The 27253-nt window shown below is 47.2% G+C and overlaps 2 protein-coding genes and 1 long non-coding RNA gene across 8 annotated transcripts in view; 1 reads left to right on the top strand and 2 right to left on the bottom strand.

Annotated features, from left to right (window-relative positions):
* Positions 1-27253, top strand: part of GASK1A (golgi associated kinase 1A) — a 93883-nt gene that overhangs the window by 56343 nt on the left and 10287 nt on the right. For all 6 annotated transcript variants that reach the window (XR_008422632.1, XR_002072275.2, XR_002072276.2 and 3 more), the window contains one exon: positions 12522-13793. Coding sequence is in view for 2 of the 6 variants with exons in the window: in XM_019418879.2 (XP_019274424.2) it covers positions 12522-13793 (1272 nt within the window). In the remaining 4 variants the exon portion in view is untranslated. The remainder of the gene's footprint in view (positions 1-12521; positions 13794-27253) is intronic.
* On the bottom strand, positions 4343-23933 carry LOC109248832 (uncharacterized). Its single transcript, XR_002072280.2, has 3 exons — positions 13930-23933; positions 8409-8530; positions 4343-5556 (listed from the first exon to the last, which is right to left on the bottom strand). It is a non-coding gene; the product is annotated as an uncharacterized LOC109248832 (long non-coding RNA).
* The window catches only part of POMGNT2 (protein O-linked mannose N-acetylglucosaminyltransferase 2 (beta 1,4-)), a 76477-nt gene continuing 73192 nt past the window's right edge, over positions 23969-27253 (bottom strand). The window contains exon 8 of the transcript XR_008422631.1: positions 23969-26875. The gene's annotated coding sequence lies outside the window, so the exon portion shown is untranslated. The remainder of the gene's footprint in view (positions 26876-27253) is intronic.

Here is a 27253-nt window from a genome sequence, read left to right as displayed (position 1 = left end):
AGTCAGATATGCTCAATTTCCTGGCTGTAGTCTTTTATTTTTTTACTTGAGATATAGCTGACATACAATGTTATGTTAGTTTCAGGTGCACACCATTGTGCCTCAACAAGTCTATCCCTTATGCTCGCCGCAAGTGTATTCTTAGCTACACTCCTAAGAAAGCTTGAGCTGGAAGAAACGTGGGCACCACCTGGTTCTGGAAGGAGCAGGAGGCTTAGAACCTGTCTGGTTTTGAGATTAAGCCATAGACCTAATTTAAGGAAAACAAATTTTTTATTATTTTTACATTTATTTTAGAGAGAGAGAAAGAGTGCCAAGCAGGGGTAGAGGGAGAGAAAGAGAGAATCCCAAGCAGACTCCACCCTCAGCACAGAGCTCGACTCAGGGCTCGATTCCATGACCCTGGGATCATGACCTGAGCCGAAATCGAGAGTCAGATACTTAGCCAACTGAGCCACCCAGGTCCTCTGAGAATAAGAAATTATTAGAGAACTGCTTCTGATGTTCCCTCTCAAGTATGCACAGATCTGAGTGGGTCAAATGGTGGCATTCTCTCACTGATATTCTTTTATTTAATGAAGTAGGACATGAGATAAAGTTATTTTCACTTTGAAAGAAAAGTAAACGTAGCCTGGACATGTTTTTATTTTCCCTCAGTTTTCCCCATTGCGAAAAGGCCGCCCTCTACCCTTGATCTCACACAAGCCTTATTTCACAGATGAACTGAGCAGTCTCAAAGGGGTGAGCCTCCTTCGAACGCAGGGCCTGCCCCAGGGACCCAAAGGCAGTCTTTTACGATCCGGGCTGGAGCAGAGGCTTTAGGTCGCAGCCTCTTCCCAGGGTGGCACAGTGATTAGGTCAGTGGCTCTGGAGCCAGACTGCCTGGGTTCATGTCCTGGTGCTGTCCTTGCTGGCACTGTGACCTTTGGGTCACCCTGATTCTCTATGCCTTGTTTTCCTCACCTGTAAAATGGGACAGTAATACTAATACCTATCTTATAAGACTGGCATACAGATTAAATGAGTTAAGAGAAGTAAAGTTCCTCACACAGGCCCAGGCACACAGTGAACACTGAATAAATGTTAGTCATCATTGCTTTTTTTTTTTCTTTTTCCTGGAAATTGGCTGGGCCAAAAATTACAGGGGCAAAAGTGCTTTCTTGCCTTGAAGTTGCTGATGTGGAAGGAAAATCACAACTCTCCAATGAGGCTGAGCAAGGGGGCCTGGCTAGGTGGTGGCTTAGGAGACAGGCAACCTGGGCTTCTGCCCACAGTGGTACAAAGAGCTCCAGGCCCCCAGGACCTAGCAGATCTTACTGGGAGAGGGACGCTGTGTGCCTAGAAGTTCTAATGGGCTGTGCCTGTCGCCTTTGCCCCCGGAGGCTTATGCCAGATCAATTTCCCCCGCCTGGAGCCTGACTCTGGGTTCAGCCAAGGAAAGCAGAATTTGACCAGGTCTAGCATGCAGTATGACTCACAGGACTGACATGTGGTTTTAATCCGGCCCTCTGAAAATATGCTTATGTATTCCCTTTCACTCTACTCATGGTTTTGTTATGAAAATTATTCAACTGTTCTTTAAAAAATGGAACAGAAACTCCAAATTCAAAATCTCTGCCAGTCTTAACTCAGAGCCTGAGTGATGATGAATCAGTGATCAGCCAGTAGGGATCGTTTCGTTTAGAAGAGAGCAGAGGTCGGGGGGCAGAATGGAGGGGTCTTTCACACCTTTAATAATGATTCCGGAACCAGGGCCAAACATGAGTTTTATTAAACGTGCGCATGGGTGTGTGTGCACACACACGCACATGCACACACACACACACACACACACACACACACACACACACACACACAATCACATGGCTTCCCTCTGCCTGTTCTCCCACCAAGAAACACTTTACAAATACTTTGTAATTTTATCTGTTTTGATGGAGAGAGGAACCTGTGACCTCTGTCTTCTCTCCACCTCTCCTGCTCAGCATGTTATTCCATCACCCGTGGCAGTTGAGTGGAGGACCAGGGTTTTGTCGTCCTTTTCTGACATCTGGGAGTTGAGAAAAGATGGCTTTGCCTCTGTCTCTGTCAGTTGGTTCCCGTGCAGCAGCCGGTGGGAATCACAGTTGTTAAGCACAGGGGGACGTCAGGGTTCAGAGCAGGGAATTCTGGGAAGTGGTCTGGGGTAGAGAGGGCTAGGGCCCAAAAGTAAATGCTGACAGGATTTTCTCAAAGTAGAACATTCCTTTCTCTGTGACCCTTTAGAAATGAGAAAAAGTCTCCTGCTGGCTGTTACAGTACAAACCGTAATTGAGTCCTTTCCTCTAGTGTCCTTGTTTCTGAAATTGACTCTGTGCAAAGGCCGCCAGTTTGTACTGGAATTCTTCAAAAAAGTCCTTCTCAAAAGGTCTCTCCGGTTTCCATTTCACAGAAGGCTCCCTCAATGCCATCTGCCCATCTTATGGAATAAACTTGTTCCTGGGATGTGTTTGTGACCAGGGTGTACTGTCGTTATCTTCATCACAGCCTGAGTCCATCTGTAGTGACAGCACTATGCCCTTATTAGTCAAGGGAAAGGCACTGTGCTTCATTACTAAACTGCCTTGCTGTTATCTGACCAGGGGCACACATGGAGCCCAACAGAAACCACCAAAAAATCTGTATTAGTTAAGTTTTGCTGTGATAATTCTGCATTGTGAACAACCTTACAATCTCAATGGCTTACGATATACACCTACAGCTTGGTTCAAGGTCTATGTGTAGTTTAGGCCCAGTGGGTATGGCTGGTTTAGCTCCAGGCGGGGGATGGGGTTCATCTGGGGCCTATGCCTCTCATACTGGAGGACAAGTTTGCAAGGAGGAAGGTCAAACCACACAAGCACATTCGAAGCATCTATTAGGATGTGGCATATGTGATGTCCACTAATATTCCACTGGCAAAGCAAGTCATGTGGCCAAAGTCAAAGACAGTGGGTGGGGAGGTATATTCTCTTTTCAGTGAAACCATGGCAAGGTGAGGAGGAAGGAAGAATAGTGAAGAAATATCACCAATATCACTGCCTTTCATGTTGAAGGGCTATCTTCCACCCTCTATGGAGGCAGTGATAGGGAGTTTGGGAGTGGCTCCTGTCCCCAGCACAGCACTTTCCTGTGGCCTGGGTTCTTTTCTACTCTCCTGGCTTTCAGTGGCCTGGGCTCTTTTCTACTCTCCTGGCTTTCCTTCCCACAGTTGCTGTGGAACCCAAACCCCACTCTTGTCAAAATCTCAGTCTTTTCCTTTTAGTCCCTCCACATATTTCCTTTCTGGCTCCTACCCTTTCTCTCCTCACCTTCCAACATGTTTTTTTTTTTTTAATGTTTATTTATTTTTGAGAGAGAGAGAGACAGAGAGTGAGTGGGGGAGGAGCAGAGAGAGAGGGAGACACAGAATCCAAAGCAGGGTCCAGGCTCTGAGCTGTCAGCACAGAGCCTGATGTGGGGCTCGAACCCATGAACTGTGAGATCATGACCTTAGCTGAAGTTGGACACTTAACTGACTGAGTCACCCAGGTGCCCCTTCCAACGTGTTTTTAAGCCAAGCAATTCCTTCCTGTTCCATCCTTGATATCTTTGGATGGACAAGACCTTTCCCATTGCCAAGGTGGTCTCCTCTTAACTTACATTTGTAGTTTTATGATGAAAGAGTTTCTCTTTCAGCCTCTGCCTTGAACTGTGCTCCCAAATATCCCATTTTTTACTCTGACATTACAATATGCCAAGTGCAGGAAAAGGGATGGGTATATTTTTCAGATCCCAGAAAGGTAAAGGGTGTTCAGAGAGTGGAGGGAGAAACATTGATCCCACTACTCATTTAAATGTACTAAGCTGGGGCACCTGGGTGGCTCAGTTGGTTGAGCATCTGACTTCAACTCAGGTCATGATCTCACCGTTCATAGGTTTGAGCCCCACGTCAGGCTCTGCGCTGACAGCTCAGAGCCTAGAGCCTACTTCAGATTCTATGTCTCCCTCTCTCTCTGCCCTTTCCCGCTTGTGTTCTCTCTCTCTTAAAAATAAATAAATAAACATTTTTTAAAAATAAATTAAAAAAATAAATGTACCAGGGGCGCCTGTGTGGCTGTCAGTTAAGTGTCCGACTTCAGCTCAGGTCATGATCTCATGGTTTGAGAGTTCGAGCCCCACGTCGGGCTCTGTGCTGACAGCTGGAGCCTGCAGCCTGCTTCAGATTCTGTGTCTCCCCCTCTCTCTACCCCTCCCACTCTCATGCTGTGTCTCTCTCTGTCTCTCAATAATAAATAAACGTTAAAAAAATAAATAAATAAAAATAAATGTACCAAAGCCCTTTACATATTTTGACTCATTTCTTTCTCATGGCCATCCTTGGAGAGAGGAATTATCTCATTCTCTGACATTTTGTGACTGAGGAAACAGGGCAGAGAGGTTGTATAACTTGCCCATTGTCACACAGCTCAAAAGGGCAGAAACTGATTTAGAACTCAGCTGTGTTTTCCCCAAATCCTCCTGTTTAGCTACCCCCTTTTTTCAGTCCTCTTCCTCTGCAACTGTGAGTGGACATGACTGCCAGGCCAGCGGGCATCTTCTCCAAGGAAAAAAGAGTGAGGAATGGAGGTTTGCGGAGGGGAGGAGAAATAGAGCAGCTGTAGAAATAGACAGTGAAGGTCACACCATTCCTCCTTCCAGGCCGCCAGCATCACTGCAGAACAGAAAAGATGGTGTGTGTGTGTTTTGGATGGGGAGCTTGGGGGCGGGCTCAGCTGGCAAGTATGTAGCAAGGGCATCCGTCGGTTGGGTCCCATCAGCAGACTTTCTAGTATATCTTGCTTCATTCCCCTTCCCCTTCTCTACCGTACTCTTTGTTATTCAGCTGGATATTTCTCTTCAGAGAAAGTTTTTTCAGTTTGATCAAAGCTGCTTTTCTTTTCCCAAAGCTTTACTTGGGTGGCCCTGTGGGGACATCTGCTCATGGCCGTTTTGAACTTTCTCTGTGCACAACCGCACAATTGCCAACTTTCCCCAGGTTGTCGGAAGCCAAGTAAGGCCGAAAAGAGGATCAAAACAGTCTGCCTTCTTCAAACATTTTTTAAAAGATGATTTATTTTTCTCTAGCGGCATCCAAAAGTTTAAGAATACAGATTATGAATCCAACATGAAAACATATTTTTCTTTTTAGAAGAGAAAAAAAACCCAAACAGACTTCTTTTTCTCTGCCCATTTCTCTCTTTAGTTTTAATTAAAAATATTGGTATTCTTGCCAATTGTGGGACCCTGGGCAAATGTTAGCACTCTGGATCTTTCTGTTTTCTCAGCTGTAAATTAGGAATGAAATGATTCCCATGTCCCTCATCTGCATGAGGATTAAAGGAGATAATAACTGATACACGATGAAAAGTTAGTATCAGTAAGAAGTGGGACCCAATGGCTTCATTTCTTGGTGTCTCCTCTATAGAAATCCTCATAGTTTCCCCAGAGCTGTATGTCCTGTGTGGTCGGTGCAGCACTGTTTGGCTCTAATAAAAATTGGGAATGATCTAAATATTCTCCCTGTGGAGGAACGATTAAAGAAATTATGGCATCTTCTCCCTGTGAACTATTATGCAGCAAGTTAAGTAACTCTATATAGACAGATACAGAAAAAGCTTCAGGACATATTGTTATGTCAACAGGCAAGTTGTGGAACGGTCTTCTCTTTTATGCTCAAAATAATTATCACATATGGTGGACGAAAAAATAATCTCCCAAAAGACATCCATATCTTAATCCCTGGAACCTGTGACTGTTACCTTATTTGGAAAAAAAGACTCTCTGCATATCTCAGTTAAGCATCTTGAGATGGGGAGCCTATCCTGGAGCCTATTATCCAAGCAGGCCCCCAGTGACATCGCATGTGTTCTTTTAAGAGGGAGGCAAAGAGAGATCTGATACACACAGAAAAGGAGGAGCACAATGGCCACAAATCAGAGTGATGGCGCATCAGTCAGGCTGAAGAATGCCAGCGGCCTCCAGAAGCTGGACGAGTTCTCCCCTAGAGCCTCCACAGGGAGCATGGCTCTGCTGGCACCTGGATTTCAGCTTCGTGAAACTGATACTGAACACATTTCTGTGTTTGAAGCCGTCAAGTCTGTGGATGTTGATTATGGCAGTCACAGGAAGTTAATACACCGTGACATATGTGCACGTTTCGATGCAAAGAAAAGAAACAGACCTGGGAAGATGGTACATCCAGATTGTTGACTGCAGCTCCCCTCTGGGGAGGTGAAAAGATGTTCACATTTTGTTTGATTGTCTTAATATTACTTGGGTTTTTCACAGTGTTTATTTATGCATGTATTGTGTGTGTGTGTGTGTGTGTGTGTGTGTGTGTGTGTGTGTGTGTCTTTTAAATAGTAATAAAGACCAAATTAAAATATATCTAATCAGGACAAAATTTAGAATCTCACGTCAAAAGGATTATCAGATGAAGACATCTTAGGGGGTGACAAGAATCATTTGTTTTATGGAAAAAAGGCTCATTTCCACTGGAGACATTCTGTGGAACCACGAAGAATGCCTCTCAGAATTGTCCCTCTGAATGATGGAGACTGGGCATTTATCCACTGACTTTTGTCCCATTTGGGCTGAGGGTTGTCACCAAAGGCCTTAACTTCCCCTGTGCCTCCCTGAGAGCAGGCAAGAACATCGAGAGTGAATCAGGCACTTGAGGTGGGAAGCTGGCAGTGTGCAAGGGGACTGTCCACTGTAGGGGGCAGCTGCAGTCAGTCATCAGTCGGCCAAGAGGACCATAACATGGGGCACAAAAGCATCTTCCATAGAGAGAAAGCTCCTGGAGCCCCAAGCAGGGAAGAACCCCAGAACTGGAGGAGCCCTTCTCACCAGCAGGCATGCAGTGCCCTAGGCCAGGGAACGGTGTTTGTCCCTCTCTGAAAACCCCTCTTGTCTGAGGGCCCATTTCATACAGAGCTTCCTGTGTGGCAGGCACTGTGATAGTCCCAAGACACAACAGCACATGAGCCAATGTCTCACTTGTGTGGATCAGTAGACTTTAAATGATCAAATATAGTAAAGAATGAAAGGGTGTGCTCAGGGAGGAGCAGCATATTATGGGAGCACATAGCTAAGGCATCCAGCCCATTGAGAGGCCTCTGTGGAAGGCTTCCCAGGGAGGTAGTGTCTGAACTGAGACCTAAATAATGAGAATGGAGGGAGAGGAGTGTTCCAGGCAATGGAACAGCATGGGTAAAGTGTAGATAGAGAGGGTCTGGCACTGTCTAGGAAATGAAAGACATTCAGTGTGGCTCGACCACTCCAGGCACTTAGACCTTCTCCAAAGAGGCTTTGAAGGATGTGACCCAGGGTGTGGAGAGTGGATTGCAGAGGAGCAGAGCTGGAGGGAGAGACCAATTAAGTATCCTAGCAAAGAAGAGGGTGTCTGGGCCTAGGGAGACAGAGTGGCCATTGAGAACTGAACTGATTCAAGAGATGTTTAGGAGGGAACATTTGCAGGACTTGGATATAGGAGGCAGAGGCAAGGGTGGAGTGGAGATCAGGGCCACATTTCTGGCTTGGATATCTGGGTGGATGGTGCTACCTTTCAGCAGGTTGGAAACTGAAGGAGGGACATGTTTAGAGGTGGGGGAGATGGTGAGTAAATTATATAAAGCAGAGAACTTCTGGTTGACCTAGTGATCCCTTCCCCTCTCTCTGACTCCTAGAAATATGTGAGAGGTGGGCCACCTCTCTTCCTGTTCCACGGCACTCTTTAAGGGTGGTGTCTTGGGGGTGCTAAGTGGTCAGCATACCTGCAGGAGGCATTCAGTTTCCACAAAGCTAGTGAATAGATCTTGTGAAAATGTACAGAGGGAGCAAAACTCTTGGACTTCCCAGAGCTGTCTGGGTACTGTGGCTCCTGACCATAGACATTGGAAAAAGTTGGTTGTTCTGTGGCCTGCCCTAGTCACTGCATTCTGTTAGGGCATGTTCCTTTCTTCTTAAAAATGTGCCACCAAGGCCTGTTACTATGAACGTGGCTGCATAAACTGCATACTTGCCACTGTCTCCTGGAAACCATCTGAAAGCAACAAAGAGAATGGAAGACAAAATGAAAATTCCTTTTAAGGCTAACTCAGGAGACACCAGAATCCTTGGGAGCTGTGTAAAAAAGTGGTCAATTTCATGCAGAGCGGTGTTGGGAGACGTGAGAGAGGGGAGGAGAGAGCCCAGGGATGGCAGATCCCAGAAAGCACCGATACAAATATAGCTGCCAAGCAAGGTCTCTATCTCGTCTTGTCTGCAAAAGAGGCTGTGAAGATGAGGGTGACTGTGGTTGCCCAGCAGTTCCTCCTGGACCATTAAGATGAGAGAGGCAGAGGAGAGGACACACGAAGAACCATGCTCACAAGGCTGATTTGCAGGAAGCAGCCTGGCCGCGATTTCAGATTCGCCTCAGGCCCGTCTATAGGAACCTCTTTCGATGGACTCATCCAACTTCTAAGAAGAGTTTGGCATCCATACGGAGACACTGTAAGGAAAAAAAGGAAACGATGAACAGCAAAGTTTATGAACAGATGAAGGTCAGTCACCCTGAAACAGGTGAAAATTTCTAGCAATCGCTTCACTATGAATTTGTAAAGCTCAATGAAAAAAAAAAAATCCTCTCTGAAGGAACACTACAAAAGAGAAATGCAAGAACTCAAGAAAAAAATGGTAAGATAGCAGGAAGAGGTGAAATGTGATCTGGGAAGAAATGGGGAAAACTAGAAATTAACTGGAATAAAGTAGAAATTAGAAAGTACTCAAGGAAGGGGCGCCTGGGTGGCTCAGTCGGTTGGGCGTCCGACTTCGGCTCAGGTCATGGTCTCGTGGTTCGTGAGTTCGAGCCCCGCATCAGGCTCTGTGCTGACACCTCAGAGCCTGGAGCCTGCTTCGGATTCTGTGTCTCCCTCTCTCTCTGCTCCTCCCCTGCTCGTGCTCTGTCTCTCTCTCTCTCTCTCTCTCCTTCAAAAATAAATAAAAACATTTAAAAAAAGAGAGAAAGTACCCGAGGAGAAAACATAATAAGCCAGACAGAATATAGACATGAGAAACATGAACAAACTGAAATGAAAATAGTTAGAAAGGATTAGAGAGAAAAGATGGAAGGATCCACAAGACAGACAACGGAGATCCAACATATATGTAATTAAAGAGCCTGGCAAAAAAAATAAAAATAAAATAGTGGAATGGAAATCATACTTCAAACTTAGTCTAAGAAAACTTTGATGAAAAAAACTATTTAAATCTACCTTTTCTAACAAAGTGTATCACACCAAGAAAAACGGACCCAGGAAAGTCAACACCAAGATATATTCTAGTTACATCATTGGATCTCAAAGAAAACAAAAGATCACCTCACACCTGTCAGAATGGCTCTTGTCAAAAAGACAAGAGATAACAAATGCTGGGAGGATGTGGAGAAGAGGGAACATTTCTGCACTGGTGATGGGATTGTAAATTGGTGCAACCACTGTGGAGAACAGAATGGAGGCTCCTCAAAAAGCCAAAAAAAAATGGAACTATCAGACAATCCAGGCATCTCACTTGTGTGTATATATCTGAAGGAAATGAAATCAGTGTCTTGAAGAGATATCTCCACTTCTATGCGCATTGCAGCATTATTCAGAATAATCAAGATAAGGAAACAACCTAAGTGTCCACTGACAGATGAACGGATAAAGAAAAAAATATATATATAATATATATTATGTTTATATATTTTATATATTATATATTACATATATATATATATATACACACACACACCACACACACACACACACACACACAACACAATATTATTCAGCCATAAAAAAAGAAGGAAATCCTGCCATTTATGACAACATGGGTGGACCATGAGCATTATGCTAAGTGAAATAGACCAGACAGAGAAAGACAAATACTATATGGTATTTGTATGTGGAACCTAAAAATAAAATGTCAAACTCATAGAAACAGAGTGGAATGATGGTTGCCAGGGCTGGGAGAGGGAGGAAATGGGGAGATGTTGGTCAAAGAATATAGAGACTTTCAGTTATAAGGTGGCTGAGTTCTGAGGACCTAATGTACAGCAGGTGACTGTAGTTAAGAATACCATATTGTACACTTCAGATTTGCGGAGAGTAGATCTTAAGCATTCTCAACACACGCACACAAAGATAACTATGTGAGGTGTCAGGTGTGCTAAATAACTTGGCTGTGGTGATCATTTCATAATGTATATGTATATCAAAGTATACACTTTAAATATATACAGTTTTATTTGTTAATTATACTTCAGTAAAGCTGGAAAAAATGTAGAGAAAAAGAAAATTCTTATGGCAACTAGGCAGGGTATAACATCCATCTATTCAGTGGAGCAGGACCCACAAGCCATTCAGAGAAACTGTGACAAAATATTTTATTTCTAGTCAAGATTTCTTTCAGGTATGAATGCTATAGAAAAACAATTTTGAACATGAAGGAACTCAGAGAATTTTGTTCACATGCGCACTGCTTAAGAAAATTATGGAGTTTTGGCTTCAGCTAACCAAGAAATAATGAAAAACTAGGGCAAAGGGGAAGGGAGCATGCAAAGAATGTATTTCACTGAAGAGCTAAGACCTGAACACATATGAGTATTGGACTAGTGGGATAGAAGGTACAAGTTTTATATTCTAACAATTTAAAAATAATACAAATATACAAATTTGGAAGGGGGAATCCAAGAAAAGATGGCAGAAAGAAAAAAACATGCTGTTCATTAGTAACAGCTGAGAACCAAGGGATATCATTTAAAGCTGCCAGACGTAGTAGAAATGTAAGAAATTACATTGTACAAAGACAAACATTAAAATAGATAATGCAAGTGATTAATATTGAATAACAACAGAGTGGTAGGGGACAGAGGAGAGGGCAGGTACTAATTTTATGATTGTTCATACTAGGGATTCAGAGCTACTGTTCAAAGAGGTAGATGATTAAGGGCAAACGATCATCAAGGTGTATACCACAAAACAAAAGTAAAGGTAACTGAAAACCTACTGAAAGAATTCCAAATTAGAAGTACAAAAATATGCCATAAAAATTTATGACAAAACAAAGACTAAACATGCACAGCATATCAAGTAACATAAATGGACCAAACCTACCTGGTGAAAGAACACAGAGCTATTTTGGTGGAAGTGTGTGTGTATGGATGCATGTATGTGTCTGTGTATATATGTGTACATATGTGGGGGTGGGGAGATACAGAGCACACAAAGTCCTCTCCTCAACCTTTAGCCTATGGTAGACCCTGAAGAGGAGAGAGATTCCAGATGGACTCCAGGTTTTGATAGCCCACATTTATGAGGAAGATCTTCTCTAGGCTTTGTCTCCCTGCCCTGTGTCCCTTGACTGGAGTGGAGAGAAATCAGAAACCTGCTTTCATCTGATTTCCCCACTGCGATTAAGCCTCCTGGTCCCCACCCTGTCGTGCCTCAAGCAGGGTGTTCAGCCTTGGGGCTGCATGGTCCTGGGACATAGACCTACCTGCTGGCTCACAGCAGTATAGGTACCTTGGAGTCTGGAGAAGAGGGGTGGGGCCTGAGAACTTCCTTTTCTGACAAGTTCCCAGGGATACTGATGCCACTGGTCCAGGAACAATGTGTTTAAAAATCACTGTCCCAGGGGTGCCTGGGTGACTCAGTCAGTTAAGCATCCAACTCTAGATTTCAGTTCAGGTCATGATCTCACATCTCATGAGTTTGAGCCCCGCATCAGGCTTCATGCTGACAGTGCAGAGCCTGCTTCGGATTCTCTCTCCCTCTCTCTCTCTTCTTCCCCTGCCCCCACCATGAAAATAAGTAGATAAACTGGAAAAAAAATCACTGCCCAGAGTGTGTCCGTGCCCGCACATGTGGAGCAGTTGCTACCACGTCGGTGTGCCAAGAAAGGCCAGGGCATCCGACTTCCTTTTGAGCAGGTGGTGCAGGCAGAAGTGCCTAGGCAAGGACTTAGTCACATGGTTACACCTGGCTGCAGGAGAGGCTGGGCAATGGCACCTGTAGTGGGGCAGTCTGTGCCCTAAAAAGGGAAAAGGGAAAAGCTTGCTTGTGGGAGACGATTAGAGGTTTACGGAGTGGGTCCTAGGATTCACATGGAGATGAAGAGAGAGGGTCCAAGCACTCAGTGGTGAGGGACAGATGTGAAAAAAAGACGCTTACGGTGCTTGGTTCTTAGTGTCATAGCGGCCCTTTATTCAAGGGGGAGGAGCCCAAGGCGGCCTGCAGCCATCAGCAAAGGCCGCCCGGGAAGGCAAGGCAAGAGCTCAGCTTTGAAGCAGGACTGCACTTGGCTGTGGTTGCCCATTCCTGCCTCGAAGACAGCTAGGTGTACTCCACCATCTCTGCCCTCTTTGTGCCCCCAAGATGTTCATTCACTGCTCCTATTGTTTTGTGGGTTGGGCCGGATGTTTTCCCAGGTCTCAGACTCTCTTTTTCTATCCTGTCCCCCAGGCATCTTGGCTCTGGAGAAAGCTGCGTGGCAAAAGGCGGCTGGTGATGGCATTCTGCCTCTTGATGACTCTGTCTGCAGTGGCTGTCACTCGCTTCCCCCCACAGCATCCTGCTACTGGCCCAGAGCCTGGTCCCATGGAGCCCCAGGAGGTAACGGGTGCCCTTGGCCCCCACAGCCGGCAGGCTCTGAGCTCCAGCTGGAGGCAGCGGGCAAGAGACCTAGGGCTCTGGAGAGGCTGGGCCTTGCCTAGCCCCATGTGTGCTGGGGAGCAAGGCCACAGAGGGCCAGTGGACAGAAGCAGGAAGTCCCTGGGAGGGGACAGCAGGCGTCCAGGGAGGGTCAGGAGGGACATTACTTTGGCATCTCTAGGAGATTTGAGACTCAGTACCCGGCGTCTTGTGCTCCTGGGGGAGGATGAAGTTAGGAGTCCAGGAGCCAAAGACTTGGGTCCCCCCTGGCATGATGGTCTCATCAGAGAGGCACAGAATGAAACTGGCACCCTGGTTGGCCCCCTCACAGGACATGGCATGACGGCTTTACAGGCTTGGAAAGCTACCGCTGGACCGACCCTCCGGTCCCACCCAGCAGAAGGCAGGAATCTTCCAGGATTGACTGGTGGGCGACAAACAGGGCATCCCACACCATCTGCAGGGGCTCGTCGGTGGCCTGGCTCTGTTGGGGAGCTGCAAGGATCTGTCTGGTGTGAGGCTGAGACCCCTGGTCTGTTGACCGGCTTGAGGACCAGTGGGCAGGCTCCCCCGTGGCTCACAGAGCATGATGTGCAAATGCTCCGGCTGTTGGCCCAGGGGGAGGTGGTGGGCAAAGCCAGGGTGCCTGGCCATGGGCAGGTGCTGCAGGTTGGCTTCTCCAATGCGGGTGCCTCTCGGGACATGTCTTCTGGGCTCAGCCATCTCTGCTCCCAGGGGCTCTGCGGCCTGATCAAGAGGCCTGGGGACCTGCTGGAGGTCCTGGCCTTCCACGTGGACCGTGTGCTGGGGCTGCACCGGAGCCTACCTGCTGTGGCCCGGAACTTCCGGAGCTCCCTGCTGCCCTACCGATACACAGATGGCAGCACGAGGCCCGTCATCTGGTGGGTGCCCGATGTGCAGCACCTGGGTGACCCAGACGATGACCAGAACTCTCTGTCCTTGGGCTGGCTCCAGTACCAGGCCTTGTTGGCACGCAGCTGCAGCTGGCCAAGCCAGGCCCCCTGCCTGGGCCTCCACCACGCCGAGTGGGCACGCCTGGCACTCTTCGACTTCCTGCTGCAGGTAGGTGGGGCTGGGCATGGTGAGGCTGGAGAGCAGCAGAAGCAGGGGATTGGGGATGAACTGAGACACTGGAGTTGCCCGCTTGAGGATGGTTGGTGACTCCCCCTCCAATCTTTGTGTTTTGACCACCACGCACCTGTTTTCGTTATTTTTCTGCTTTTGCATTTATTCATCCAGTGGTATGCTGGAACCAGCTCATGTGGGCTTACAAGAGCTGATTGCTAAAATTTGCAGGAATTTTGTGACCTGGTTGAGAAACACAGGCATTATTAAACATTAAATTCCATCAACTAACAATATGATAAGTTACTGTTGAAAAAAAGGTAATAAATGCTCAGAACCCATTAATTCCTAATGATTTCACTGTATTTTACTACAACCTATGCTTTTTAGGTTATTTGCATTTATATAGTAAATATCGTATGATGGTGAGCTACTGCACATCTCCTGTCAACTCCACATTCGGTCATGTTGGTAGCTTGAAATTGGCCAGGGTGGGAGTATTTACACCATGGGAGTCAGCAAATGCTACAAATATGGACTCCCCACTACTTCCAAGAGCTGGTTGTTAAACATTTATCTGCACATCGCTGTTGATAACGTCCTATCCTTGAATCAACTAGGATTGAAGACGGTTGCCGAGTTTAAAAAAGAAAGGAAGTAATGGGGAGAGGGAGAGACATAGAAAGATAAAGGGATGATACTTGGGCACTGAAAAATGAGAAAGGACTCCAGCCACAAGGTCAACTGAGCTCCTTCCTCTGCCGGAAGTTAACCCTGGAGTCTCTGGGGATCCTAGGGAAGGATTGGGCAGTCAGGACACAGGAGTTAACTGGGGGACTGCAGGCATTGGCTATTTACTAACTGTAAACAGCATGGCTATTCTGGGGCCTGTGCACTGGATGTCAGCTGAGACATACGTGTGGAAATGTGTCCAGAAGGATATAAAGACAAAAAGGAAAGAAAAAAGCTCAAAATGGGTGAATATGTGTAACTAGATGCAGACTGAGCCAGCCCCCGTTTCTGTAGCGATGCCTATTGAAGAAAGACACCAACATGAGCCCTAGATTCACCTACTGGGGTGAGTGGATGAGCCACAGGACAGGATTCAGGCAGCCAGGGCATGTCATGCTGTATTTGGTCCACACAGGGCTGGTCCACAATATGTTTTCAGAAAATTCTTAGACAACATGTAATACTTTGGAGATTTCCCATAAAAATCCAGCTTCCTTTGAAACATTGGATGGTTTAGTAACATTGGGCCTCCCTTCCCATATGGCAGTAATCAGCCTGAGCTGAGTAGTCATGCCATGCTCTCCTTTTGGCCATAGGCCCTACCTCCTTATTTTCTGACATCCACCTCCTGCCCCTTCCCCAGAACCGTGAATGCTACCTGTCAGTCAGTGGATATTTGTTTCCAGTCAGCGAGCTAACTGGTCTCCTGAGGTACTTCAGGCTCCTCCAGTCTGTGTCTCTAAGCTTTGTGGAAAGAGGAGTGTGGAGCTCAGTGATCAGTATGGGCTGAAAGATAGACCTGGGCTTGAACCCCTCACTCCCAGACCCCTTCCTGCTGTATGACACTGAGCAGATTACTTTGCCTCTTAGACATTCACTTTTCTTACATCTAAAATGGGACTGGATGTCCTGACCTCACTCCCTTGGACCTGATCATTATAATGTGTGGTAGCTTCTAATTGCCAGCACCTGCATCTGTGGGCTTGCTCTGGGTGACATGTGACAGGCTGGGTGCTGGGGAACTAACGCTGTCCAGATAGTGTGGTCAACCATCCAGGTTGGGAAGGAGGTATTTCTCAGACGTAGGACTTATAGCCTGGGGCAAACAGGGAAGACTGGTCACGCTACTTCTAGGAGCAGCCTCCGGGGACTGATGGGAGCCAGTGTATAAAGAAAGCCCTGGCTCCCTGGCTGGGATGGCTCTTCAGTGTGTGTTATAAGTGTCTCAGAGTTCCCTGCAGTGGTCATTGTTCACCCTCTCTGTCTTACTTCTCTGCTCCCTGCTTATGTTTCTGGATTAGCTCACACACACAAAAAACGGCTATCGCTTGAATCCTTGTCTTGAGGTCTGTCTCTGGGAGAGCCTGGCCCATGTCAGACAATAACACTGACCTTGTGTGGTTTCTGCATGCAAGATGGTTCATGTACTACAGTGCCCGGAGGGTGGCACATGCACAATTATAAGCAGGCACTGTCCCCAACACTTTATAGGAATTAACTCATCCAATCCTCATAGCAGCCTTACAAGTGATATACATTTATTCCTATTTAAAGTTGAGCAATTAAGGTCCGAGAGGTTAAATTACTTGCCCGAGGTCATGGCTGCTGAAGTTGACACAAAGCCTAATGGTTGCCTAATGGTCTGCCTCCAGAGCTCACCTTCTTAATCACAGAGTCACTATTCAGCTGGCCCCGAATGAGGCAGGAAGAGGGGACCCTTGCAGGGATGCCTTGGAGCTGTGAGACTGGAGGCGCCTCCTCGCAGAGCCCCAGCCGAAGTGCACGCAGCAGTCTTCTGCTCCACACAGAGCCCCTCTGTCCATCTCCTGGAGTTGCGGTGTGGGACCCTTCCTCAGCTGCCAGGTCCTGTCGTAGGGACGGAAGTCTTGGCAGCCAAGGCACACGCTGGTTGGGTGTGTGGTCTGACGCTACCTGGCTGGCCTTGTGCCACCTCTTCCTTGGTTTGCGGAACACCAGTCAAGTCAAACACCCCTGTCTGGCTGACACTGCCTTCCTAGAAGCCACTGGCAAGTCAGAGGGAGGCGAGGTTTCAGGATGTGGGTTTCCCAGCACAGGAACCTGAGGTGCCTCCTGACTGGGGACTGAGCACAAACTCCATGTACAGTCCACTCTGTGGTATGTTTGCTTGTTTGTTTTATCTAATATAAGCCCTTGCTTTTTTGTGTCTGTGTATCACAACATACCATCTACCCAGACACAAAATACACAAGCACTGCACACATACACATTCTTTATACTCCCCACAAATCATACCCTGTGCGTTGCAAATCCCATCTAAAACCTTGCATTAGTTAGTGATTGCTGAAATAATGCTAACAAACTTCTCTAAAATCAATGGCTTAAAATACCAGCTCTTTAATTCTTTCTCCAGGGTCTGTGGGTCAGTTGGGCTCAACTGAGCTTAGCTGTAAGCTGTGGGGGGTGGGTTCACGTCTGCCCTTGGTGTCTCATTCTGGAGCGCCGGCTGAAGGGGCACCAGTTCCCCGGGGCAAACCCTTCTCCTGGGAAATCGAAGAAACCCTAGAGTTCAACCAAATTGCAAAAGCACATTTAAGGCCTCCACTAACGTCACTTCCTCTAGTATTCCGTTGGTCAAAGCAAGTCAATGTCAGGGAAGGGAAGTACAATCTGCCCAGACTGGAAGGGAAAGAGGAGCAAATATTTGTTGGGCAAAAATGAAATCAGTTACACATACCCCAAACGCATACATTGTACACTTATAAATGAACCTTATGTCCCCACATATTCCATAGCCACCCACACATGCATACCATTCACATGAATCATACACCCTCATATACTCCATATGATGCCCAAACACTGCTGTGGGCAAGTGGGGCTCAATCCTGTGGAGAACTTTGAGCGAGTGTGTAGAACGTGCACCAGAGTTGTCTCACTCAAGGGCCAAAGCTGGGCTATTTACCCCCTAGCTCCCAACTGTCAGAGGTTGAGACTGCTCCTAAGGGCATTGACCTCCTAGGGGCACTAGCAGCCTGGCTCATGTGCTGGCCAGACAAACAGGATCCTTCAGCCAGAAAGGGGCTAAGGCAGAGAGCCACGGCACTTTCCGTAGAAAGCCATCGATATGTACAGGAATAGTGAGTGCCAGGGGGTAGGGGTGGGATACTAACAGCATCTGCTACTCCTAATGAATAAATCAAGAACATGTTTTGGAGGCCAGTATGACCAGGAGGATGCTCTCAGTTTATAAGCTGGTCTCTCTAGGAAAGATACAGTACTAATAGTGAGTAGGTACCCTCCACTGCACCCCGGGCTGTGTCATAGGAAGAAGTAGGACTAAGAGAGAGCCCACCACTTCTGAATAGATCAGTGAGAAGCTGCTTCTACTCAGGTGGACAAAGTGGGTGGGAGAGTGTGTATGTGTGTTTGGTGGGTGGGGCTCACAAAACTCTGCTTAATGTCAGGGGCCGCCTGCAGCCAGAGTTGCATTCAGTCTGGTAAAAGGTAGAAAGTCCTTCTCCTCCTGGGACAGTGATGATGGAACAGCCAAGCATGGTCAGGAAAAGCTAATGACCATCACATTCACTGTAAGTCAAATTCAACCTGAGAGGAGTTGTGCCTGGGACCTAAAAGAGCCTTCTACTCAGTGGCCAGAGTCAGGGTAGGAAGTGCTGGGTTGTTGGGCACATTTCTTTTTTTTTCTTTTTTAAAGGGCCTCTGTCTCACACTGTGCTTCCTCTGAGAGGGCGTGTGATTGGCTAGATGGTGGGCGAGTTGTGGAAAACTCAGACAGACTGAGAGTTGGTGATGTTGGCTCATAAAAGTCTTTCTGCAACTTCTGCTTATGAAGGGTCTTCACGTCCCCAAGAATTGATATCCGAGAAAGCCTTGCCTGCCACCGTCCTGGCCCAGGCCATCATCTTTTCTTACATGGACTAACACAACAGCTCCCTGATTTGTCTCCCTCCCTTCACTTATGTCCCCTCCAATCCAGTCTCCTTACAGAAAACCTCCCCCAGGCAGACCCCGAGTCTAGGATTCCAGTGCAGTAGTTTATCTGGGAGACGATCTCAAGAAACACCCATAGGGAGATGGGAAGTGACATGGGAGGACAGACAATCAAAAAAGGGCATGATATAAAGTAGGTCACCACTGTGAGTGACTAGGGAGGGCTTAGTTCCACAGAAAATTTCTGAGAAATGGTATGAAATACATGTTCAGAATTAGCCCACCAAGAGGTGAGGGACTCAAGGCATTTATAGCCAAATATCCCATCAATCTTTGGTTGAAGGCTGCTTCTGGAGATACGGATTCCCTAGAATCTGGAGAAAGCCCCCAGACAAAGCTATACAGCAGCTGGAATTTGGAAGGTGAGCTCTGAAGTTCATAAAGAACCGTTCAGACACAGAAAGCATGCTTCTTTTACAATCATAAATCAGATTGTGTCACACTTCCCCATTAAAATAAGGTAAGGCCTCTCAATGCCCTCGGTATCGGGTTCTTCAAGGGCCCATGTTCTTCAAGGACCCTAGCATCTGTCCCCAGCCGCATCTCTTGGCACTGAGCCTTGGTCAGTTTCTAAACACACCCAGCTCCTTCTGGTGCAGGGCTTCTTGCTTGGACTTGCTTCTGACTCTTGCTCCCCAGGTTTCAACTCTCCTGACCACCCCTTATTATTATTATTCTCTTTCTCTTTCATGGCATCCTGTCGATTCCCTTTCTGATTCCCAGCACAGTTTGTAAATATTTTATTTATTTGTTCATGTATTTACCATATGTCTGTGTTTTGTTCACCACCACATCAGCATCTAGCACAGAGCCAAGGTCTTGGTTTGGTCCTAGATAAGCACTATGAACGAATGAATGAATGAATTAGTGATGAGTGAACTCCCAAGATCTCTGTATGATTTCCAGTCTGGGTGCTGCTGTGTTTTTCTTCCTCAAGTACCACTTCTTCCTTTAGACGGAAAGGAAGCCCAAAGCTTTCTACATTTCTTATAGGGTCCAGAATAGAACCACAGAGGTAGAAAACAACATTTGCCATGATCTTGCCTTCTGGCTGTTAATGAACTTGCACTCCCAGAACAGATGACAATGTGTAACGTTGCCTGATGTCCTCGACCACTGTTCCAGCACTTGGCATGTGTTCATGCATAACAGCCCTTAGAGGCAGAAAATATTCTTAGCTTCATTCTACAGACGGGGAAACTGAGGTTTAGAAGAGCTAAGGAGCTTGCCCACAGTCACAACCTGTTTCATCCAGGGCAGTCTGGCCACAGAGTGCATGTTCTTGCCCTCTTTGCTGTACCGAACTGGCTCTAAAAAAATATTTATTGAGTCTCTTCAATATTTATTGGTCCATTTCCTTCCCAAGGAGCCTGTTTTCATTTATTTGTGATCCTGTGTGCATTCTTTATTTTGAGTCCAAATCTATGTCTTCAATTCATGTGTACCCCTCTGGCTTAGTTTCCTGGGACATGAGGTATTCTGTCAGTTAGAGAGGATCCCAGAACTGTGATCACTGCCGACCGTTCAGGCTTCCAACCAGAGATGTGACATATCATAGTACCTACCATTTATGAAATGCCTACACCTGTGTGGCAATGTCTACTGCAAACCACACCCATGAGTTCATTGAAATCCTACAACAGACCCAACAGATGGGAGCTATGTTCCTCCCCATTTCACAGATGGCACAGCCAACTATGGAGGACTGAAACACCTGCCTGGATGAAGGTGTGTAAAGGGTGACATTGAGGATCCTTACATATATTAAAAGCAGGACCTCCATCAGGGTGAGGTATGAGGGGCAGAATTCTACGTTGGTCCCCAAGGCTCCCCACTCCACTGGCATTAACCCCTGCCCTTGAGTATGGGTGAGACCTGTGAATATGATGGAATAGCACTCCAACGACCAGGTTGCCAATCATTTATCCTTGAGTTGATCAAAAGGAACATTATCCTGGGTGGGCCTGACCTAATCAGGGGAGCCTTTCAAAGGAGATGAAGCATCTAGAGAATTTCCGAAAGTACACAGCCATGCTATGAACTGTCTGGTGGAAGGGGAGGCCTCTAGGAGGACCCTGAGATCCCTGGGACCTAGTGCTATGACCACAAAGAATGGTTTCTGCCGACAACCTGAAGGAGCTTAGGAGATGGCCTTGAGCTACAACGTGACATGGCCCCTGGCCGACACCTGGAGTTCAGCCTGGTGAGAACCTGAGCAGAGAACCCGGCAAAAATGTGATGGACTCCTGACCCACAGGAACTGTGACATAATAATGGGTTCTTCGAAGCCACTAAGCCCCTGGTAGTTTGTAATGCAGCAGTGGAAAATGAATTTATGAGCCCAAGGCACAGACATTTTGGGTGTAGGGCCGGTGCTGCATGACTTGGACAGCGAGCACCTCCCTCCGTTTCTTCAGCCTCACCCTAGTCCTGTCTCTGTCCAGATTTTTTTAACTTGTTTTTTCTTTAATTGTCTGTTCATATTCTTTGCCCCATTTTCTTTTGGATTGTTGGTCTTTTTCTTAATGATTTCAAGAGCTTTTTCTTGAGGAAGGCATTTAGCCTTTTGTGTTTCTTATATTGTAACATTTCTCTCAGGTTCAGTTGTCATAAGCTTTATTTAGAGTCTGCTGTGCAGAAATTTAAAAAATGTATGTTGTTAAAATTATCAAGCTCTTCTTTTGTGATTTCTAGGTCAGTATATGCTTTAAAAGGCCATCCTCACTTCAGGGTTATTTTTAACTTCAGTCTTCCATGTGTTTTCATCTCTCTTTGATCCATCTGGAAGTTATTTTGGAGTAAGAGATAAGATGCAAAACAACGATTTTTTTTTTCAGATAGCAACCCAAATGTCTCAGCACATTTGTCGAATAATCAACCTTTCCCCCCCCAACCTGAAATGTTGCCTTTGCCATATAGCCAATTTCCATATGTATGTAGGTCTATTTCTGGACTCTGTTCTGTTCTACTAAAGGTTCTGTCCATTTATATGCCAAAATCACAGTTCTAATTGCTGGGCTCTATATTTTGTGTGGATAACCAGTAGGGATTGCTCTTCCTCATTTCTCTTTCTTAGAATTCTCCTGATATCCTTGCAGGGTATCTACTGTCGTATGAAATTTAGAGTCCGCTTGTTACTCCTCCTTCCCAAGTCCTTTCGGGATTTTATTGGGATCAAATTATATTTGTGTGGACTAATGTAGAGGGAAATTACATCTATATTAAAATATAGAGTCATTCTAGCCAAGAATTGGATACTGTTGGTTCGCAACCCACTTTGGACCTTCCCGGGTTTCAGGAATCTGAAACTAGCCCCTCTATGTGGAAGGCACTGAGAGACCAAAGAAAGAGTCAGGCCACTCCAGGTTGGTAGGTGGCAGGTTTAATAAACAAAGAGACCTTACAGACAAGGCTTGTCTTGGGCAACAACAAGACAGTGGATCCCGGTGTCCACCTGCTGAATCTTAAAAGTTCATAAAGAGGCCTTACCTGGGTTCCGTCATGTATACTGTGCAGGTGTTCTCATCACCACGTCACCATCTCAAGGCAATGTCCCTGGAGCAGCCTCTGGGAGCAGGAGAGGCAAGTGGAACCCACATTCCAAAGACAGGGGAGGGGACAAGGAGCCTGTGCGTGCCCAGGTCCAGCTCTTGAGTCAACAGGCAGACGTTCAATGACGTTCCCCAGCAGATATGTCTCTCCATTTATTCATGTTCCTCAGAAGCATCTGCATGTTTCCTTTACTTTCATGTGGGGTTATTCCTGGGCATTTCATCTTCTTGTGGCCATTTGAAAATAGGATCTTTTTTTCCATCATACGTTCTGGCCAGGAGCCCAGGTCTGCATGAAGGCTATTATTTCTGTGTATTAGTTTGGTTAGTGGCCACACGCTAACTTTGTATTGCTTCTAATGGTTGCTCAGCTTCTCCGCTGGCTTTTCCAAGTATACCCGCGTTTCATCTGTAATGAATGCACTTTGTCTTCTCATTGCCTCTTACCTCATTACATTTGCTGGTGCTTCCAGGGCAATGGTGAATATTCATGGAATGATGGACATGAGTTGTTGCTACAGATCTGGGACCCCTTCTAGGGTTTCACCATTAAACATAATCCTAGTTTTCCACTAAAGATATGATGAGGAACTATTCATTATTCTTGCTTTATTAAGAATTTCTAGGGGTGCCTGGGTGGCTCAGTCGGTTGAGCGTCCGACATCGGCTCAGGTCATGATCTCTCAGTTCATGGGTTTGAGCCCCACGTCGGGCTCTGTGCTGACAGCTGGGAGCCTGGAGCCTGCTTCGGATTCTGTCTCCCTCTCTCTGCCCCTTCCCCGCTCATGCTCTGTCTCTCTCTGTCTCTCAAAGATAATAAACGTTAAAAAAAAATTTAAAAAAAAAATGAATTTCTAGGGGCGCCTGGGTGGCTCAGTCAGTTGAACGTCCGACTTCGGCTCAGGTCATGATCTCGCAGTTCGTGGGTTCCGGTCCTGCATCGGGCTCTGTGCTGACAGCTCGGAGCCTGGAGACTGCTTCGAATTCTGTGTCTCCCTCTCTTTCTGCCCCTCCCCTGATCATGCTCTGTCTCTGTCTCTCTCTCAAAAGTAAATAAACATTTTAAAACATGAATTTTTATTGTCAGGAAAGGATGCAAAATTTTATGAAATGCCTCTGAAGTATCCGTGGAAGAGATCACTATTTCCCTTCTGACGTATTATGTGAGGGTTTCTGTGTAAGGTGTTCTGACAGTGACTCCTCCTAGCTTTCTCAGTTGGAAACGTTATTTGCTGTAAGTGGATTTATCTTTTGATGGCTGTGGTTTTTTGCACTGATGTCTTTTTAGATAAGATCTAGTTCTCCTCAGTCATCTCCTCAAAGCCCATCAGCCAGTCTATTGACCTGCATCTTAAGCTGGTGCTGCAACTTCTGGCCTCGGGCTTGGGGCAGATGTGGCGTCCAGATGTTCCTCCCCAGAGCCTCCAGGAAGATTGCTCTTTGTCAGGACACGTGGAGAGCACCTGCAAGGTGAGTCCTTAGAGAAAAGTGGGAGCAGTGCCCATTAACCCACTCCTCTCCCACTCCGACCTCCCCGAAGAAACCTCAAGAATCCTCTAACCAGCCAGCCGGGCAGGGTGGGACCAGACCACTGGCCTCCGCGGAGAGAGATGCTGCCATCCTGTGGCGGTCGGAGCCCCAGGCAGCGAGCCTGCCCAGGCAAGAGCCACCCTTTCCACCCGGAAGGACCCAGGCCTGTGACTACTCCCAGCTTGGGAGAAGGTCCATGAACAGGGGGCGTGGGCCATCAGGACAGCAGGTGGCTCTTCTGGACTCCATTAGACCCAGATCAGGCACTGGCTGAGGAAACTGTCTTGGCTCAGGAGCTTGATAGGTCATTACAGGACTCTGGCCACCCTTCATACCCTATGCTGGCTCCCCCCCAGACCCGCCCTCTCCCACAGCTGGACCTGGTGTCCCTCCTTGGCAGACTGCATGTCTTGTCCCACCCGTTTGTCCTGTTCAGGGGCCACAGAGCCGGGCCTCCCCCTGAAAACTTCTGGTGTTGGCATCTTGGGTGGGGAGGCAGGGTGTGATAGGCAGGCTTTAAGTCATCACGGTCCCATGCTGTCAGTCAGCCAGGCACTTCATTCACTCATTCTTTCACTCAAAAAAAAACATCAACTAAATCTCCGGTTGTGCTAAGCAAGTGCTGGGTGCTGGGGATCGGACTGAATCATGTCTTCACCTTTGCCATCAAGGGACTTGGGATCTCTGGTGCCACACAGTCCCACTCACTGGTCAGAGCCAGACTGCTCGGTCTGAGCCTAAGCACCACCACGTCCTTGCTGGGGGGTCTTAGGCATGTTACCTAGCCTCTGTGACTCAGTTTCCACATCTTTGAAATGGGGATGATAATGGCATCTACCTCTTGGCTAGTGGGAGGGACTAAATGAGTTGTGACATGTCAAGCTCTGAGTGGCGCCTGCCACAACGTAAGGGCTTTACAACTGCTCAAGTACAAGTGAACAAAAGCTTCAATCCACGTCATGATTGGGTGACACTGCTAGGCTGGTCAGAAAAACCCAACTGCAAAGGTTCGTCCTTGTTTCTTGGGAACTCCTCATTATTTCAAAAGAGGGAAAAAGAATCAAATCCTGAGGGAATGTGGGAAATGGAACTTAATCTTGGCCTTGTGTGGCTGCTAGCCTGCTGCTGTTTAAACTGAATTTCTCTTCAGTGGAAAAAAAGAACCAGACGGTGTGGCAAAATAGTCAAACTGGCGACTGGGCCTGGCCAGGCCCTTGCTGTTAAACATTCTAATGAGTATAGAGTTTGAGAAGCCAGGAATGTTGTATGGGCCAATATTCCTTCGTGGCTTCCTCTGGAAACATACACTGCCACACATCAAAATCTGCACAGAATGGCCTGGAGATGGGGTCGGAGAGGGTTTGCCAGGAGGAAGGGGGTTTGGTAGGCTGTGCCTCAGGCATATTATGAAATCCAGAGCACCTACTATGTTTCGGTCTTGCCAGCACTGCCCTGGCATTTACTCTCCCAGCCAAAGAGAAGCAAGCAGGTGGGTGTCTGTCTCACAGACATGTCCATACTCTGGAAACTAGGCCTGCCCATAAGACGAGAGTGGCCACCCTATCGTTAGCACTTTATTTCAAACTCTGGGTCTCTGACCTGTGCCACTGGGTGAGGCTGGGGCTTCCTGGTGTGTGTGTGTGGGTAGGGGAACCCCTGAGATTCCTGGGGGTCTTTGGGCCTGCCGCTCCCAGGGCAGACACAACAGAAGGTTCTTCCACAACAACCACCCCCTGCTTTACATGTATCGTTACCCTACGTGAGCCTCAGGGCAGTCCCATGGGAGTATCCCCGCCCCATTTTGTTGACGAGAAAACTCAGGGGTTTCGAGGTTAAATAACTACCTCAGGTCGAATAGCTAGGGCATAGTGGAGGAGAGGGCATGATACAAGCTTCAAGTGGGTTTAAAACCAGTTGGAAGGCGGAGAGGTCTCTGGTGGCTAGCTGTAGGGCTCCTTCCTCAGCCCTGTCCCGATCAACATTTTCACTCGCAGCTGGAGTGAGGACACTGCAGCTAAAAATTTCCACACAGAGCCCTGTCGTGATTCACCTCCCACCCAGTCCTGGGCTTGGGGATCAGTGCGTCACCATCTTCCACTGACCACTACTGGTCCGGGAGTGAGCGTGTTACCTGATTTGGTCCAGTCAGGCTGAAGGGAAGGTTGCTGGAGGAGAGGTTCATTTCCCCTCTGTCTCTCTGTCTCTGTTGCTCTCATTCGTCCTCTCCCCCACCCTCTCGTTCTCTCTGGACATGTACAAGGAAACACATACCCACAGTGGCCACCTGCAGGCTTCCAAAGACTATGCTGGGCTCTTAATATTGGGGGTGGTGAGTGGAGAGCAGAAAGAAACCCGAGTCCTTACTATGTCAATAAGTTGCTGCCAAGTCTCCAGCCTGCCCTATCTTGGGACTTGTTGCCACAGATGATCCTAACTTGCCTTACGGTTGAAGGCGTTTTGAATCAGGTGTTTCTGTTACTTGTGGCTGCTGTTATCCAAAGCCCAGGCAGCCAAAGCAGTGATGGTCCATGTCAGGGGTCTTGTTAATGTGCTCACTTCACGAACAGGGTGGGGGTTGTTTTCACCCTGGCCAAGCTGGACCAGGGCTTTGTGCGTTGGTCTCTAGGCTAAACTTGTCTCTTTCAGTAGTGCCTGTGGGTGTCTTTGGCCCGCCGGCCCTGGAAATCCTACCTAACCTGGCCTCACAGAATTGACCTCAACCTGTTGGGGGCGATGGTCTAGGTCTGACATGCAACTTCTCCATCTTGAACTATTGCAAAACAGACAATGTTTTGGGACAGAGGTTGGGACTGTTTAACACTCCCGTTTCTGGACATCTGGTTTTGTGAGGCTTACTGAACCATAGTTATTTTCTTGTTTGTGTCGAAAGAGATCAATTTTGTATTTCTTCAGAATATATGTGAATTTTCCTACAAAGGGATATGGAAATAATCAGAGGTCCGCACACAGGACCTTTTACTGGCCGGCACCGGGCTGGGCTGGGTGGCCTGGGAGGTGGCTTCGACGAGTGCTACATCCTGGAGGTGACATTGTCCCACTTACCCCCATTTATGGGGAGGGGCGGCTGCCATGGGCAGAGGGACGCAGGATGGGGGTGCTGGCTCTGGTTGGCTGAGCAGCGAACCACAGAAGAGAGACACAGGCCATCCAAACACCACCATGCCTGCTGCTGCCTCAGTTGTTGTCATGGAGGATGGTGGGCTCTGTGTCTCCTCGTTCTTCCTCTTCCTCCTTCATAGTTTTGAAAGCTGTTCTCTAGCAAGGGTAAGACCAAATTAATTAATCCCATGAAAAGTAATGATGGAGACCTCATTTGACCTCTATAACTGGCTCACTCTTCCTGATCTTCAGGGAGGCAGGGCAGGATAACACAGAGGGCTGGGCTTCAAGCCAGGCAGAACCTGGTTCAAGTCCCGTCTATATTACTTTTACATTTATGGCCTTGCTGTGTCTGGGGTCAGCGTCCCCCTGTGTAAAGTGGGATAACGGTGTCTCCCTCGCAAAGCTGCAGTGAGGAGTGAATGAGCTAGAGGTGGGTGGCAGTGACAGTGACAGTGGTCGTCTGAGTGTTTTGGCTTTTTTTTAATAGGTTACTTTATTATTTTTTTATGTTTGTTTGTTTGTTTAGAGACA

Source organism: Panthera pardus, unplaced genomic scaffold (genome assembly GCF_024362965.1).
Source record: "Panthera pardus isolate Hobbes unplaced genomic scaffold, ASM2436296v1 HiC_scaffold_16, whole genome shotgun sequence".
Classification (NCBI taxonomy): Eukaryota; Metazoa; Chordata; class Mammalia; order Carnivora; family Felidae; genus Panthera; species Panthera pardus.
This window is presented reverse-complemented; position numbering and strand designations above follow the sequence as displayed.